The 15,996-nt window shown below is 41.1% G+C and overlaps 1 protein-coding gene across 1 annotated transcript in view; it reads right to left on the bottom strand.

Annotated features, from left to right (window-relative positions):
- MORN3 (MORN repeat containing 3) overlaps positions 1 to 15,996 on the bottom strand; it is a 62,445-nt gene that overhangs the window by 36,600 nt on the left and 9,849 nt on the right. Inside the window, exons 2-6 of the mRNA XM_073676277.1 lie at positions 6,856 to 6,907; positions 4,042 to 4,192; positions 3,551 to 3,708; positions 2,270 to 2,429; positions 1,458 to 1,642 (exon numbers count right to left, since the gene is read on the bottom strand). Coding sequence (XP_073532378.1) covers positions 1,458 to 1,642; positions 2,270 to 2,429; positions 3,551 to 3,708; positions 4,042 to 4,192; positions 6,856 to 6,907 — 706 coding nt within the window. The remainder of the gene's footprint in view (positions 1 to 1,457; positions 1,643 to 2,269; positions 2,430 to 3,550; positions 3,709 to 4,041; positions 4,193 to 6,855; positions 6,908 to 15,996) is intronic.

Below are 15,996 nucleotides of genomic sequence, written 5' to 3'. Positions count from 1 at the left end.
GTAGTAAGAGAATAAACAGCCATCATTACTACACACTTAATTGTACTCAACTGGTAGTATATTGTGTGCTTGAGCTATTTTGCTAAAATTAGGTGGAAAAATCGATGTCATTGGTCAAGTTGAAATAATTTTCACAGACCTTTTCAGACACCGTAAAGGTTTCATATTTTGCAATACCTCCTGTGTGTGAGGAGACTTAGGTCCCGATTCATGAAGGATTTTTTTTTCGCCAGTTTTTCTGCTGCAACTTCAAAATACGCAATTTTTTTATGCAACTCAAAGCTGTTCAAAAATGTTGTGATTGTTGCAGCTTTTAAATCAGTTTGGCCAATGTGGGCAGAACTGGAGTGGGACAGGATGGTGGGTGGAGAAGCCCGCCCATCTAATTTATTACAATTTATTCAAGGTTAGTGGCATAAATTTTGCCTGAAATATACTGCAGACCCTGACTGGAGGTGGTCGCCAGTTCTGAGGTGCACCTAATTCATCAAGTGGGGTGTGCCTGTTATTGAGTTAGGTGCATCTTACTTCTGTGGTCCCAATCATTAAGACTGGTGAACAAAAAGATATTGCCACTATGGTTCAAAACTTTATAGATCTATGGTCCTGGAAAAAGAGTGCATCATGTAGAAATGAGAATGGGAGACTTAACAAAAGCACATAATTCCATAGCAGAAGCACGCAACAACCTTGAAGATGATACGGACCAAGCAAAGGCTAAGCTAGTGGATTTAGAAGATCGATCAAGAAGCAATAACATCATGTGCCATGGTATTCCCTAAAACATTACAAGTAATGAGCTTTTTGTTTCGGAAAGTTGTGGTTTATGAGCTCACAATCTGCCTAACATTACATGGTAATATAAAGAGTAAAAGCTGATGAAAATCTGCTGCAGTTCTATAAGAGAATAGGAATGCAGCAGAATTTAAAATTCCACAGGATAGTCTAAAATCTGCCTATATTTTTTTCTGTTGAGTATAGTATTAGAAATACTCAGCTCTCAGGTATAGTACTGTAATTTGCAGACTTTTGCCAGCAAAAGAATGTTCCAGCCAATGGCTAGAGAAGTCACCACTCCACATAGGACAGTGAACCAGCAGTGGGAAATACAAAGGCTAACATTGGGCTTTCTTGTTATTTTTATCCTATAAGCAGCTAATTTTTAAGGCTACTTTAATTGTTTGGCTCTTAAATTGACCACTCTTATTAGATTAACATTGGCCAAGCCTGCCAATGATCTAATGTGTATGGGGACTTCTTGACTTTCTTCTGGTGGCAGATGTCAGGAGAGAGAAAGATCAACATCTTTCATGCCTGTTCTTAGGGAAGAAAAGTCGCCTACAAGGAGGGATAGTTGTCAGTTGAATGTTTGTTCAGTTAGCTCCTTTGTAGCAAAGCTAAAATTCATAAGCTGGAGAATATAGATCTGTTGAAAAACAGATATAAACGCATTTTACCTCTGGAATTGGATACTTTGTTGGATTCGGTGCTTCTGCACGCCCGAGGTCCACCATAGTCCCACACTTTGGAATATCTTCTACCCATATTCCTTCATACAATTGGCCTTTGTCAAGGTAATAAAACTTTCCAGGGCCATGTTTCCTTCCTCCTTTCCAGGAACCCTCATAGCGATTTTCATTAGCTGTAAATATATACAGAATGTTAGGAAAGGAATATAGAGCAAAGGTCTCCAACCTCAGTGCATTGGCGCGGGGTCTGCCGAACAGCCATGGAAGGCATGGCAATAGACGGCAACCTTTACAAGTCACTTAAAAAAGAAAGCTCTGCATCCTCCAGCACCCGTATAGCTAAAAGACCTGCTTAGCGTGCCACTACTCACCACAGAGCAGCTCGGGATGTGCATATACTGGCTGTGGAGGCATAGGCAAAAAAACTGATAATCAATAGTGTGGGGTAGGGATAATCGGTGCTCTGAAGTACATAGTAGGAGATCATCAGTGAGAGGACTAGCAGAGCTACAGTAGAAAAAGACAGTGGATTATCAAAACCACAGCCAGAAGCCCAGTGAGTGTCCCAGCTTTAGGTCATGTTCACACATTCAGTATTTAGTCAGTATATTACATCAGTATTTGTAAGCCAAAACCAAGAGGTAAAATACTGATCAAATACTGAACGTGTGAATATGGCCTTGGAATCAGAGTTTCTGCTCCTGCATGGGCCAACATAAACCTGGAGGCTAACTCTCTTTAAATGCGAACATACTTAAAAAATTAGAATATCATGTTTGTAGAATAAGAATAAGGTGTACCTAACCGTAACATCCCTTGGCCACTGTATTTATCTCCACTCCATTCTCCTTCATAAATATTTCCATTAGCAAAATACATTCTGCCCCAGCCACTTCTTTGTCCAGCTTTCCAGTCGCCTTCATAATACTCTTTATTTGTGAAGAAATAAGTCCCGTAACCCTGAAAAACATAAAAGTAGCATATGCTGCTAATTTCCAATAGCATCAACCCTCCTGCATATGACTGATTAGTTATGTTCTGCTCCATCAGATTTCTGTTGCTTTGGGCTCCCTGCACACAGGGTGGATTTATCTGTGGCAATTTGGCTGCAGATTTTATTGCTTACGCCTCCTTCACACTTCTGAATAAAACATATACTTGAAAAACTGATGTCAGTGTGTCTGTTTTTACAATCAGTGTGTCTTCAGTGTTTTTCTAGTATGGATGAAGAAATAAATGACAAAGCTTCTTCTATACTTTGCAATGTTAAACACGGACAGCATAGACTTGTATTGGTCCTTGTCATCCGTGCTGCCGGAAGATGAGCCATTAAAAATATAATGCAATCTAACATGAAATTGAAAAAAAAACAATCTTTCACTGATAACATTGCAAATTTTGTAAGCCAAAAAATCTGCAACAAATACGCTACGTGTGCATTTGCTAATAGATTGGCACAGATGGTATACATCACTATTCTAACTAGTAAAATAAAGGAAACCTCTTTAAAAGTCAATAAAATCCAAAGTGATCTATTTAGTTCAGTTCAGCTTCTATTGCGGCTTGTTGACGATAGATCTATTCTAGATTTGTCAAAAAGAGGAAGCTTTGATGCCCTTGTGAACAAAACCTTAAATATGTTGTCAAGTTCCAAAAAAGTGATCACCTATCCATGAGACAGGTGATAATCTGTTGATCGTTGGAGGTCCAACCGCTGGGACCCACACCGATAAGCAGAACTGGGAATTTTATCCCCATCAGAATAGGGCATCAGTGTGTATGCTAGACCTGTGCTCCATTCACTCTCTATGGGGGTGCCGAGTTATGTGCTTTTCTTTTCCTAGCCGTCCCATAGCGACTGAAAGGAGCGACGGTCAGATGTTAAGCCTGCCACTCTATTTTATAATAAAGATAGACATTATCTGTCAGGGATTAAAATTCCCCAATCTGCAAATCGGTGCAAGTCCCAGCGAGTTATTACCCCTTCTGAGGATAGGTGATAACTTTATTTTTAACTGGACAACCCCTTTAAATGTATTGTTTCCATCTTATTTATTTGCGTAACCAAAAAAGGAGCTTACATGTTTTTTGTCATTCTTCCAGCATCCAGAATACACCTTTACATATTCTCCAGTGTTGGGGTCTTGCACACTGTATGTCCCAAAGCCACTTCTTTTTCCACATTTCCATTCTCCTTCATAAACAGAGTTGCTGCTTTTCCATACAAAAGTACCTTTGCCTAAAATGTCACAATTAAAAAGAAGATATTAATGTGTATAAGAGAAAAGTTTTGCAATAAACAGTTGTTTGCTCACGGGAAAATACTCTGGGCTACCGAATAAATATTATGAATATGGAAGGTAGTGCACTGTAGAAAATGCTGGATGTTGACACTATTGTATTGAAGAAATCTGTAAAAGTCCCGGAGCAATTTCTTACATCAACCAGTAATGTTAGTGTTCATTCTCCAATATGAGAGGTAGTTCTTGCTAACTACTACTTTAGATTTCCTTTATTTTGGTTTTCTAACAGCATTTTAAATGGTAAGAGGAGTACACATTTCTTGACTCACCATGCTTTTGGTTATTTAGCCATACTCCTGTATATTGGTCTCCATTTACACTGTAAACTGTGTGCCTCTGGCCAGACTTCTGTGCCTTTCTGTCCCAGTCTTTCCATGGTGGTTCAATGTTTCTGGGGTATTTTATAAAAGGCATCAGCGTCTGAAATCATAATCATGTGTTACCCCTGCAGTTGGTTTTGAAATATGTTGTTTGTACTAATTAACGCTTATGGCTACGTTATGGGTACATTCACACAGGTCAGATTCTCAGAAGGATGGTCCATAGGTTGCTGTACAGAATCGCTGGACATCGTGGGATAGCGATGGATTACGTTGGAGCTTCGGGGATTTTTTAAAAATAATAAATTGGTCAATGAGGGAGTGTTTCTTGCTTTTATTAAAACTGACATCAACCCCAAAACTATTACCCTGCTTGAACAGCCAGGCTAAGCACCAGAATTGGCACATTTCATGTGATGTGCCAATTCTGGGGCGGTTGAGGGCTTGTATTATTAGGTTGGGAAGGTCCCAATAACCAGGGACCTTCCCAGCCTGATAATATAAACACGCAGCTGTCTGCTTTACCTTGGCTGGTTATGATTTTTTAAAAAATATGTATTTATTTAATAGGTTTAATAAGGCTAAGGTGCTACGGTGCTAGTTTATTATATGTAGCTGCCTTGTGACATTAAATATCTACAGGATATCTATCTAGTCTATCTATTGTAATTATCTTTTCTATTCTATTTTGATCGATTGATCTACAGCTCTGGCAAAAATTAAGAGACCACTGCACAGTTTTCTAAAAATCCCCATCTCTACATGTCTGACAGCCATTCCATTCCAGTGTCAGTTGAATTCCAACCAAAGTACACCTCATTCTACCTAATGTGCTTCTGATTAAGTGATCACCTGAACCAAATCTTATGTAACGAGGGAAAGTATAAAAAACACTGCTGTGGTCTTCACAATCCTCTTGCAGTAGGACAAGCTGGATGGCAAAACAAGTGCTAGGAATAGCCCAAAAGTAATTTGAATGAAAAATAACTTTTAACCATGGCAAAGGAATTGAAAAGAAAGAAGGAAAAGAAGGACTCAATTCTGGCTTTACTAGCAGAGGGATACAGTGAGCTTCATGTTGCCTCCATCCTTAAAATTTCGAAGGCGGCAGTCCATTACAAGGTCAAGCAGCAGACATTGGGGACAACAAAGCTACAGCCTGGCAGAGGGCGAAAGCGACTCTCCACTGACTGGGATGACCATCATCTTATTCGAATGTCACTCAGCATCTGCAGGATGACATCAAGTGACCTACAAAAGGAATGGCAAATGGCAGCTGGGGTGAAGTGCACGGCAAGGACAGTTCGTAACAGGCTCCTAGAGGCAGACCTCAAGTCATGTAAAGCTAGAAAAAAGCCTTTCATCAATGAGAAGCAAAGGAGTGCCAGGCTGAAGTTTGCCAAAAACCATAAGTGTTAGACCATAGAGGACTGGAGTAAGGTAATCTTCTCTGATGAGTCTAATTTTCAGCTTTGCTCAATACCTGGTCGTCTAATGGTTAAATGGAGACCTGGAGAGGCATACAAGCCACAGTGTCTTGCACCCACTGTGACATTTGGTGGAGGATCGGTGATGATCTGGGGATGCTTCAGCAAGGCTGAAATTGGGCAGGTTAATCTTTGCGGAGGACGTATGAATCAAGCCGCATACAAGGTTATCCTTTAAAAACACTTGCTTCCTTCTGCTCAGGCAATGTTCCCCAACTCTGAGGACTGGTTTTTCCAGCAGGACAATGCTCCATGCCACACAGCTAGGTCAATCAATGTGTGGATGAAGGAGCACCACATCAAGACACTGTCATGGCCAGCCCAATCTTCAGACCTGAACCCCATTGAAAACCTCTGGAATGTAATCAAGAGGAAGATGGATAGTCAAAAGCCATCAAACAAAGAACTGCTTACATTTTTGTGCCAAGAGTGGCGTAAGGTCACCCAAAAGCAGTGTGAAAGACTGGTGCAAAGCAGACGTATGAAAGCTGTGATTAAAAATCATGGTTATTCCACCAAATATTGATTTCTGAACTCTTCCTGAGTTAAAACATGAGTATTGTTGTTTCTAAATGAATAAGAACTTGTTTTCTTTGCATTATTTGAGGTCTGAAAGCACTGTTTCTCTGTTTCTTTTTTATTATTTTGACGCTTTGTTATTTGCTACAAATAAATACAAAATTTTTAGCTTTGAATTTCGGAGACATGTGGTCAGTAGTTTATACAATAAAACAACAATGTACATTTTACTCAAAAATATAGCTATAAAGAGAAAAATCAGAGAAAATAAAAATTTTTCAGTGGTCTCTTAATTTTTGCCAGAGCTGTATATCGGTATATAATATTGCTTTATTAGTTTGAAAACTACCTTTAAATTACATAGAGAATTAGTATGTAAAAGATTATGTTAAAAACAAATTGCATACAGATGCTAGTGGAGAAAAATCGCATTGTACTCGCATGACGCTTGTCCTACTTTTCTGGATCAACATCGGACTGATTTTTTTATACGCCAGTGTGACCCCAGCCTTACTCTACCAGTAATGCTTCATGCTACTGCATTGCTGTGATTACATTGCCTCTACTTTTTAGACTTTAGAACTTTTCTAATTATTATTTGCTATTATTTAGCATGTAACCCCCCAGATCAGCGTATGTATGAGACGGTCCTTACAGATAACTGACCTTTTCACAGTTATATAATGTGTCTACACACATCATAAATAAATATTTTGTGAATAAATCAGTAGTATAGAGAGATCAGAAACATACAAACCTTGCTTGTGACGATGACAAGTTTTAACTTAGGAGACCCCAATATGAAGTTTCTGGCAAGGAAGAAGCAGCAACACAAGATTATGTAGAATGCAAAGAGCAGCTACACACAACACAACAATAGCAGTGGTGGCCATGGCGACAAGCCTCCGTCACGCCTCATGGGTGGTTGACGCCTCTGTATGGAGTTTATTTTATTCCCTGGGAATTATTCAACTGGTTGAACGTCTGATTAATAAGAAGTGAACATGAAGATTGCAAAGTGAACACATAAAAAATTCAACTCCAGAGTTGATGAGTCTTCAACATATTTTTGCTACAAAAGAAAAACCGCTTAAACCATATAGAATATGTATTTATAATGCAGTGGACACTTAGCTTTATATTCACGTCTAAATATAAAAAAGTAAATCAAAGGTGCCACATATATATCGTAATATATGTAGGGGCTATTAAAATTATTCACCTTTTTATGTATTATGACACTTAGGAGGCTGAATAAAATGGGTATGAAAGCCCTAAAACAAATTTTAAAATGTCCATACATTTCACACAGTGTTTATTAACATTTTTTTCTGGTTTGTAAAAAAAAAAAAAAAAAAAGCCATGATTTTTACGTGCTTTTATAGAAATATTTTTGTGCTTTTTTTTTATTCACACATGCATTTTTTTCCTTTTTTTTAGTGGGAAAATATATGCAAAAAAGCTATTTAGAACAAGATCTCCTATGGATTTACAGCCAATGTCTTGATGCAGAGCTTTTTGTTAACGAAGAAAAAAAGCAGAATTTTTTTTTAGTGATTTTACAAAAAAAGTTGCATAACAGTATTGAATCACATTTTATATAAAGCTTTTTTTTATATATACAGTACAGACCAAAAGTTTGGACACACCTTCTCATTTAAAGATTTTTCTGTATTTTCATGACTATGAAAATTGTACATTCACACTGAAGGCATCAAAACTATGAATTAACACATGAATTAACAAAAAAGTGTGAAACAACTGAAAATATGTCTTATATTCTAGGTTCTTCAAAGTAGCCACCTTTTGCTTTGATGACTGCTTAGCACACTCTTGGCATTCTCTTGATGAGCTTCAAGAGGTAGTCACCGGAAATGGTTTTCACTTCACAGGTGTGCCCTGTTGGGTTTAATAAGTGGGATTTCTTGCCTTATAAATGTGGTTGGGACCATCAGTAGGGTTGTGCAGAAGTCTGGTGGATACACAGCTGATAGTCCTACTGAATAGACTGTTAGAATTTGTATTATGGCAAGAAAAAAGCAGCTAAGTAAAGAAAAATAAGTGGCCATCATTACTTTAAGAAATGAAGGTCAGTCAGTGCGAAAAATTGGGAAAACTTTGAAAGTGTCCCCAAGTGCAGTTGCAAAAACCATCAAGCGCTACAAAGAAACTGGCTCACATGTGAACCACCCCAGGAAAGGAAGACCAAGAGTCACCACTGCTTCTGATGATAAGTTTATCCGAGTAACCAGCCGCTGAAATCGCAGGTTAACAGCAGCTCAGATTAGAGACCAGGTCAATGCCACACAGAGTTCTAGCAGCAGACACATCTCTTGAACAACTGTTAAGAGGAGACTTTGTGCAGCAGGCCTTCATGGTAAAATAGCTGCTAGGAAGCCACTGCTAAGGACAGGCAACAAGCAGAAGAGACTTGTTTGGGCTAAAGAACACAAGGAATGGACATTAGACCAGTGGAAATCTGTGCTTTGGTCTGATGAGTCCAAATTTGAGATCTTTGGTTCCAACCACAGTGTCTTTGTGCGACGCAGAAAAGGTGAATGGATGGACTCTACATGCCTGGTTCCCACCGTGAAGCATGGAGGAGGAAGTGTGATGGTGTGGGGGTACTTTGCTGGTGACACTGTTGGGGATTTATTCAAAATTGAAGGCATACTGAACCAGCATGGCTACCACAGCATCTTGCAGCGGCATGCTATTCGATCCGGTTTGCGTTTAGTTGGACCATCATTTATTTTTCAACAGGACAATGACCCCAAACACACCTCCAGGCTGTGTAAGGGCTAGTTGACCAAGAAGGAGAGTGATGGGGTGCTACGCCAGATGACCTGGCCTCCACAGTTACCAGACCTGAACCCAATCGAGATGGTTTGGGGTGAGCTGGACCGCAGAGTGAAGGCAAAAGGGCCAACAAGTGCTAAGCATCTCTGGGAACTCCTTCAAGATTGTTGATAAACCATTTCCAGTGACTACCTCTTGAAGCTCATCAAGAGAATGCCAAGAGTGTGCAAAGCAGTCATCAAAGCAAAAGGTGGCTACTTTGAAGAACCTAGAATATAAGACATATTTTCAGTTGTTTCACACTTTTTTAAGTATATAATTCCACATGTGTTAATTCATAGTTTTCATGCCTTCAGTGTGAATGTACAATTTTCATAGTCATGAAAATACAGAATTATCTTTAAATGAGAAGGTGTGTCCAAACTTTTGGTCTGTACTGTAAATTGGAAAGTTGCATAGCCAAGGTACATGTAATATATAATGAGGGTGCTACATCAGTAAAGACATCTGACCAGACAGCAAAAAGAAGGAAAAGCCACACGTAAGCGATGTGCACACCTATAAAAAATATGTTTACTTGGATCAAGACTCCATAAAAATAATTAAAATCCTAAAAAATCTCTAGCGCAGTCATCCAGACTTATGCATCTGATCTACACCTTTATATAAATTGCCATATACATATATTCATATTTTGCAAAGTTTATATCTGTAGCGTCGGCGTCCCTGCCTCCTGCTAGGTAGGGACGCTGTTCCCCTCACCTCTCCGCTCCGAGTCCGGCGTCTTCCTCCCGCTCTGCTGGCAGCACGCGCTCCTTTCCGGCCACGGTGCTTAGGGCGAGCGCGCGCGCTCCCCCCCTCTTAAAGGGGCCGCGCGCGCCGTCCTAAGGAGTCCCCGGCCAATGGCCGGAGGACTTCACCATATATAAGGCACCTCCTCCAAAATGGAGGTGCCCGAGCAATGTTGTTGCACTGTTCACTACTCTGCTTCAGCCCTCAGGTCCCGTTTCCAGTTACCTGCCAGTTACCTGCCAGTTTCCTGCCAGTTTGCTGTCTGATTCCTGCCTGTTATCCGCTTACCTGCTTGCTAGCCTGAGGTCCGACGGTCTGCCTTCCGACATCTGTCAGTCTGTCTATGGACCAGCTTGCCCGCTCACCTGGGAGCACTCACCTGCTACCTGTCTGCTAGCCTACCTGGAGGCTCCGCCGTCACGTACTGTGACCACCTGCCAGTCCAGAGACTCTTGCCCGCTCACCTGGGAGCGCTCATCTGCTACCTGCCTGTTAGCCTACCTGGAGGCTCCGCCGTCACGTGCTGTGACCACCTGCCAGTCCAGAGACTGTCCCGGTCACTTGCCGTGACCTCCTGCCCGTTTACCCAGAGACTGTCCCGGTCACTTGCCGTGACCTCCTGCCCGTTCACCCAGAGACTGCCCCGGTCACTTGCTGTGACCTCCTGCCCGTTTACCCAGAGACTGTCCAGGTCACTTGCCGTGACCTCCTGCCCGTTTACCCAGAGACTGTCCCGGTCACCTGCTGTGACTACCTGCCTGTCTTCCCTGGTCGTCACCCGCTTCCTTACAAGGACCGCCCCCTTGTATAAGTTGCTCAGAGGTTCCGCCTCCCAGACCCGTTACAATATCCTTCTACGTTTTGTTGATGTTTCCAAGTCTGTTATTTATATCTTATTATATTTATGTATGGATATTTGTATGTCTGGGTGTCAGTGCTAGGGATTTTTTTCTGATTTTAATTGTTTTTATGGAGTCTTGATCCTAAAAAACATCTTTTTATATAGGTGTGCACATCGTTTATGTATTGCTTGTTATTCTTTTTTGTTTCATAAAGCTTTTTTTCTGTCACTGATCAACAGTGTTAGGTTTCATTCACACATCAGTATTTTTTATCAGTATTTCATCAGTATTTGTATGCCAAAACCTGGAGTATATCCAAAACACAGAACCGGTGTAAATTTTTGAATTATAATTTTTCTCTTTAGGTTCTACTCCTGGTTTTGGCTTACAAATATTGAGGAAACATACTGACCAAATACTGACATGTGAATAAGCCCTTAGGGCGTAGTCAGACAGCCAACATGGACAGTGATCACATTGCAGTGTACGGACTTGCCGGCGGCTCTCCTGACCTGAGCGTGATAGCTGCATAGAAATACATGCTGTCATGCTTGTGTCAGGAGAGCCGACGGCCAGTCTGAGCATTGGGATGCGATCGTCATCTGTGTTATACGGCCGTCTGACTGCTCCCTTATACTGACATACTAAGACATTTTAAACGTATATAATGCATTATTGAAGATATTAGTAACTAGTACACAAAGTAACAGAAAACCCTGATTCATCAATGTGTTTATTCCAGTTTGCAAAACAATTTAAACATTTTTGTGATTTTTGGCATTTTCATGTAAGTTTTGTGCAGTTTCGCCAGAATTCTTGCATTGGCAAGTTTGATATGCAGCTTGGATGAAAGAAGGGGATGTGAACAACACCTTAGACTATAATGGGTACATGCTTTTGTCTTTGAAAAACATGGATAGAACACATGCATTAAAAACAAATGACTGTATAAGACCTTAGGCTAAATTCACGACCAATGGCCAGACAAACTGCGGGTCAGTCAGGCGTTGCAGACCACACATGGACGTGAGAATTTGTCCTTAGGTCATTGGACCATGTTTGAAAGGATCCATGAAAAAGAGACAGCACATTTGGCTACTATGTGCATTCTATTTTACCCCTCATTCCCCACAGACTGGAATAGCTAAGACTGATCCACCAAAATAACACATGCAGTGATATTTTCTTAGATTGGTCACACAGGTGCGTAAAAAAGATGGATGCTTGAAAATGCCCATTGGCTTTCAAAATGGACAACAACACAATGAGAAAAAATGGTTGTATAAGCCTTTAAGTCTTAATAATTAGAATAAATGTCAAGGCTGAGATATCACAGGGGCACAAATGTCTCCAATATAATGGACATTTTGGCAGCAAGTAAGTTAACCACTGTATAATTAAAGAAAAAAAGTTATGCAACTTTCTAAAATACCTTGAGTGGATGTTACATACCTGTCCTGGGTCTGGGCTCTCCTCCCTTCACCTCGGTCAGCTGCTCTCTGTTGTGTTCCACGTCCGGCTTTGCAGGTGGCCCAGCGTGTGACATCATCTCCCTAAGCATTTTAAGGCCCGTTAGAACACCCACCTGTGTCTTCGGATTGTTATTCAAGATTTAGTTTGTTGCTCTCCTCCTGTGCACACCATATTACTGGCTGCTATCCCTGCTGCCTTTGCTACAGCAATCTTGCTGTTCTCAAGATTCTTGAGGGTGTCTCACTCTACACGTGTCATCCTACCAGCTGCACTGACGCTCGGGGCTTGTGTACCCACCTGGACCTTGGGCTTAGTCAGTCCACTTCACCAGGTGAGCCATAATAGCGGAATTTATTAAAGGGGTTGTCCACTACTCTGAAAACCTTTTCTCAATCCCTATGTTTGTCCCCAGTAAAATAATGACACTTATAGTCACTGTTGGGGCCTTTCCAACTATTGAGGGCTGAATGTGTTACAGCAGACCTTGTGCAGAGCTATTTAGTTCTACTAATACAATGGTATTACAATGCACCAAAGCTATCACTCAAGGAGGAAAGCCCGTCCTGCTAGAAACCAGAAAGTAAGGAAACAGTTAAAGGGAACCTATCACCAACAAAAACACTATTAACCTGCAGATATAGGGTTAATCTACAGGTTAATAGCGTTACTAACCTGTCCGGCACCCGCACTAAGGCCCATGCTGCAGGCAGAAAATTAACTTTATTCTCCCCATCAGCATTTGGTGTCAGTCACAGGGGCGGTGCAGGTTCAGTCACTGCTCTGAGAAAACAGAGCACTAAATGACAGCCGGCCCTAATGCAGAACCAATGTCAGCCAGGGCCGAGGGCGTGGTTACAGTGACTGAACCAGCGCTGGCACCGCCTTTGTGAATGAAACCGAATGGGGAGAATAAAGTTCATGTCATGTGATCCCTGCGGCCAATCTGTGGCTGCTTCGCTTTCCCCACATTTAGACAAATCAGATACATCTGGAGGAAGTGAGAGCTGTCGCATTCTCACTTACCCGGAAGTATGTGATTCGTCCAAGTAGTGGACAACCCCTTTAAGTCTATTTTATAAGTAATGACCTGTTTTTCTAGTTTCCTGGCAGGGTTTAGAGACTCCAGATATTTTTGCCTGATTAATCAATTGTGACGTTTTAAAAAGTTGCAAAATTTGCAATTCCACCCCAGTCCCCACTCTCTCCCCCATTGTATTCTTGAGTACGCCAGTATTTTGTCTCAGTTTTTGCGTAATATTGACAAACACGCAATTTTTGTGGTTAAGTCACAAAAATAATTCAAGAAGGGAAAAAAAGACCATTTTTGACTTTGCATTTTAAAGAATTTGGCACACAAACGGCAACTAATACCCCAAGCCTAAAAAGAAAAGTGACTTAAAAAAATCTGCAACATAAAAGCTTTTGAAACTTCATGGTGGATAAGAACTGTGGACCTACAAGACACCATATAGTCTCTGTGCCTGTCCTTTGCCTGTTTGAAATATAATGCTTTTACTTTTATGTTGCAATACAGATGGCGCTTACAGATAAACATAGAATCAGTATTGATCCAACCTCTACTGTCGCCAGCTCACTTTTCTTCCTGTCCTCCATCAGCAATATTATTAACTATTTAATTGCTAAATGTATAACTGTTACTTCATGGCAACAAATCAGCTGTAAAAGATTGTCCATCAATTGTCCATCAAAAAGTGAGAAGCACATGAGCTTTATTTCCTGTGTACTGTTATGACCCCCCCAAAAAATTAGTAAATTCCATTTGTGTCATCAGAGACATAGCTAGGCTTTCCTTTACTTTCGGCAAAGACAGAATTTGCCACACCCCCATAACCAGACGCACCATGTGCCATGGTGGACAGCTGCTACAGTTGCTTTCTAAAACAGACAAAAACTGGTGAGTGGTGTGTCAGGGTAAGGTGGCAGCTGAGACGCATATCAGCAATTTGTATTTGTGGCTGGTCAGATCAGCTTGTTTCTTAAATGACAAAGCATTTTTGGCTGTCGAAGTGATTCACATGTAATTTAACCCCACTGGCAAATCCACAGGTCTTACATTCAGTAAGCGGATTTGTCTAGAAGATGATGTCAATGTCAGAACAATGAACTCTGCAGCAATTCAACAGTGCGTATAAGACGTGCAAATGACTTAAAATTATGCCACATGGGAATCCACCAGAAGAATACAATGTGTAAGGAGGTGGTACTGCTCCATAAAATATTCCTTTGTTTGGTCTGCCTTACCCCTGTCTTTATCTCCCACATGCTGCATCTGGTGACACAAAAGAGGTCACAGTGCTGAGCGCAAGCAAGAGGGATGGGACAAGATGGGAATAATGCACACAGCGATGCCACATAAAGAGCTAAAAAACAGCTTCACAACACAAGGAAAATGCACTGAATTATGGTACTGTATTTATGTTTACATAGTATTTTTTTAAAGGTATTGTCATAGAAAATATTAATATCTCTGAAACCCCTCTCACCCCTCTTCCTCCTCCCCTTTCTCAGTTGCAGTACGAGACAAGATCTGACAGTCTTAAGTCCTGGGGGGTTTACTCAGTCTAGTAAACGGGCAGAGGGAAGTGCATTCGGTGAAGTTCCTCAGCCACAAGCTCTTACTCGGGGAAGTGACATACGCCACTGTGGAAAAGGAGTGTCTCGCTATAGTGTGGGCCCTGTGGTAGCAGCAGCCCTACCTATACAGGCGCAACTTCACCATAGTGACCGACCACAACCCACTCAGCTGACTGCATCGGGTGGCCGGTGACAATGATAAACTACTGCGGTGGAACTTGGCTCTACAGCAGTACGATTTTACCATTCAGCACAAGAAGGGTAGTGAACATGGCAATGCGGATGGGCTGTCCCGCCAAGGGAATGCCGAGGAGGCAGGCTTGAGAAACGATCTGTAAATCAGGTTACCATGCAACCTCAAAATGTGTGACGTGTCATAGAAAATATTAATATCTCTGAAGTCCCTGTCACCCCTTTCCCTTCTAACATCTCTCAGTTGCAGTACGAGACAAGAGCTGACAGTCTTAAGTTTCTTAGATGTGAATGACAGTTTAACATATGGGAAATGAGTAAGACTGCGATGTATAGATCGGAGACAAAGAAGTGAACCATCTTAGTTAACATGCAAAGCTCCTTTTGGGGACAAAGGACCCCGGTAATACTGAACGAGGATGCATATTGTGAATAGACAAAGAGCTATAGAATAGACAAATAATTGAGACAGGAAAAGTCCTTTACAGGGCTTAATAACAAAGGTACATGTGCTTACATATAACTAGCAAAGTGGCCAAAGCCTTTTCAAACCCCAGGAAATACATTGTCCATTCAGGAGAAATACCTTTACATAGACACCTTTTGTCCCTGTAAGAGAAATATTTCACCTGGTGGGATGTCTCCGAAAGAAAATATTGAACATCAAAGTTTGTATAAATCTAATATTGATGAGACATATATTTACAGGGCCGGGGCTAATATAGGAACAATATGCATATTTTTTCATATCTGTGACACCCGCCTATAAGCCACAAATCAGTAGTAACCAGATAACTAACAACAGCCATGTCATGTATGGTCTTTGGGTCACCAGAAAATTGCAATAAAAAATATGGCGGCGATCTTGAACTTCTGCGACCATCAGGAGTGAAGTTATCACATCAGTTGGGGATTTCATAAAATCCTGAAGGGCTGAGGACAGCCCACAACCCTGCCCATGTGAGGTCATCACGGGGGTGTGTGCGGGTGGAACTCAGGGGCTGATAAAAGATGAAGCCAAATTATGATCTGGGTTCATGTAGAGAGATACACATCGTGTAGTACTGGTCTTTGTTAGACATACATAAAAATGTTGTTTGCAGCATGCTTCTTGGTTGCTTATACTATGAGACATTGATGAGAGGACACATCATGGTGACTTCATCTCACTTGTTGGTGTTGTAGGGATGGTACTCACTCAGGTG

Source organism: Phyllobates terribilis, unplaced genomic scaffold, assembly GCF_046119375.1.
Source record: "Phyllobates terribilis strain yellow unplaced genomic scaffold, ASM4611937v1 Scaffold_1__5_contigs__length_1240528914, whole genome shotgun sequence".
In the NCBI taxonomy this organism is placed as follows: Eukaryota; Metazoa; Chordata; class Amphibia; order Anura; family Dendrobatidae; genus Phyllobates; species Phyllobates terribilis.
Note: the sequence above shows the minus strand (reverse complement) of the source record. Positions and strands in the feature narration are given on the sequence as shown.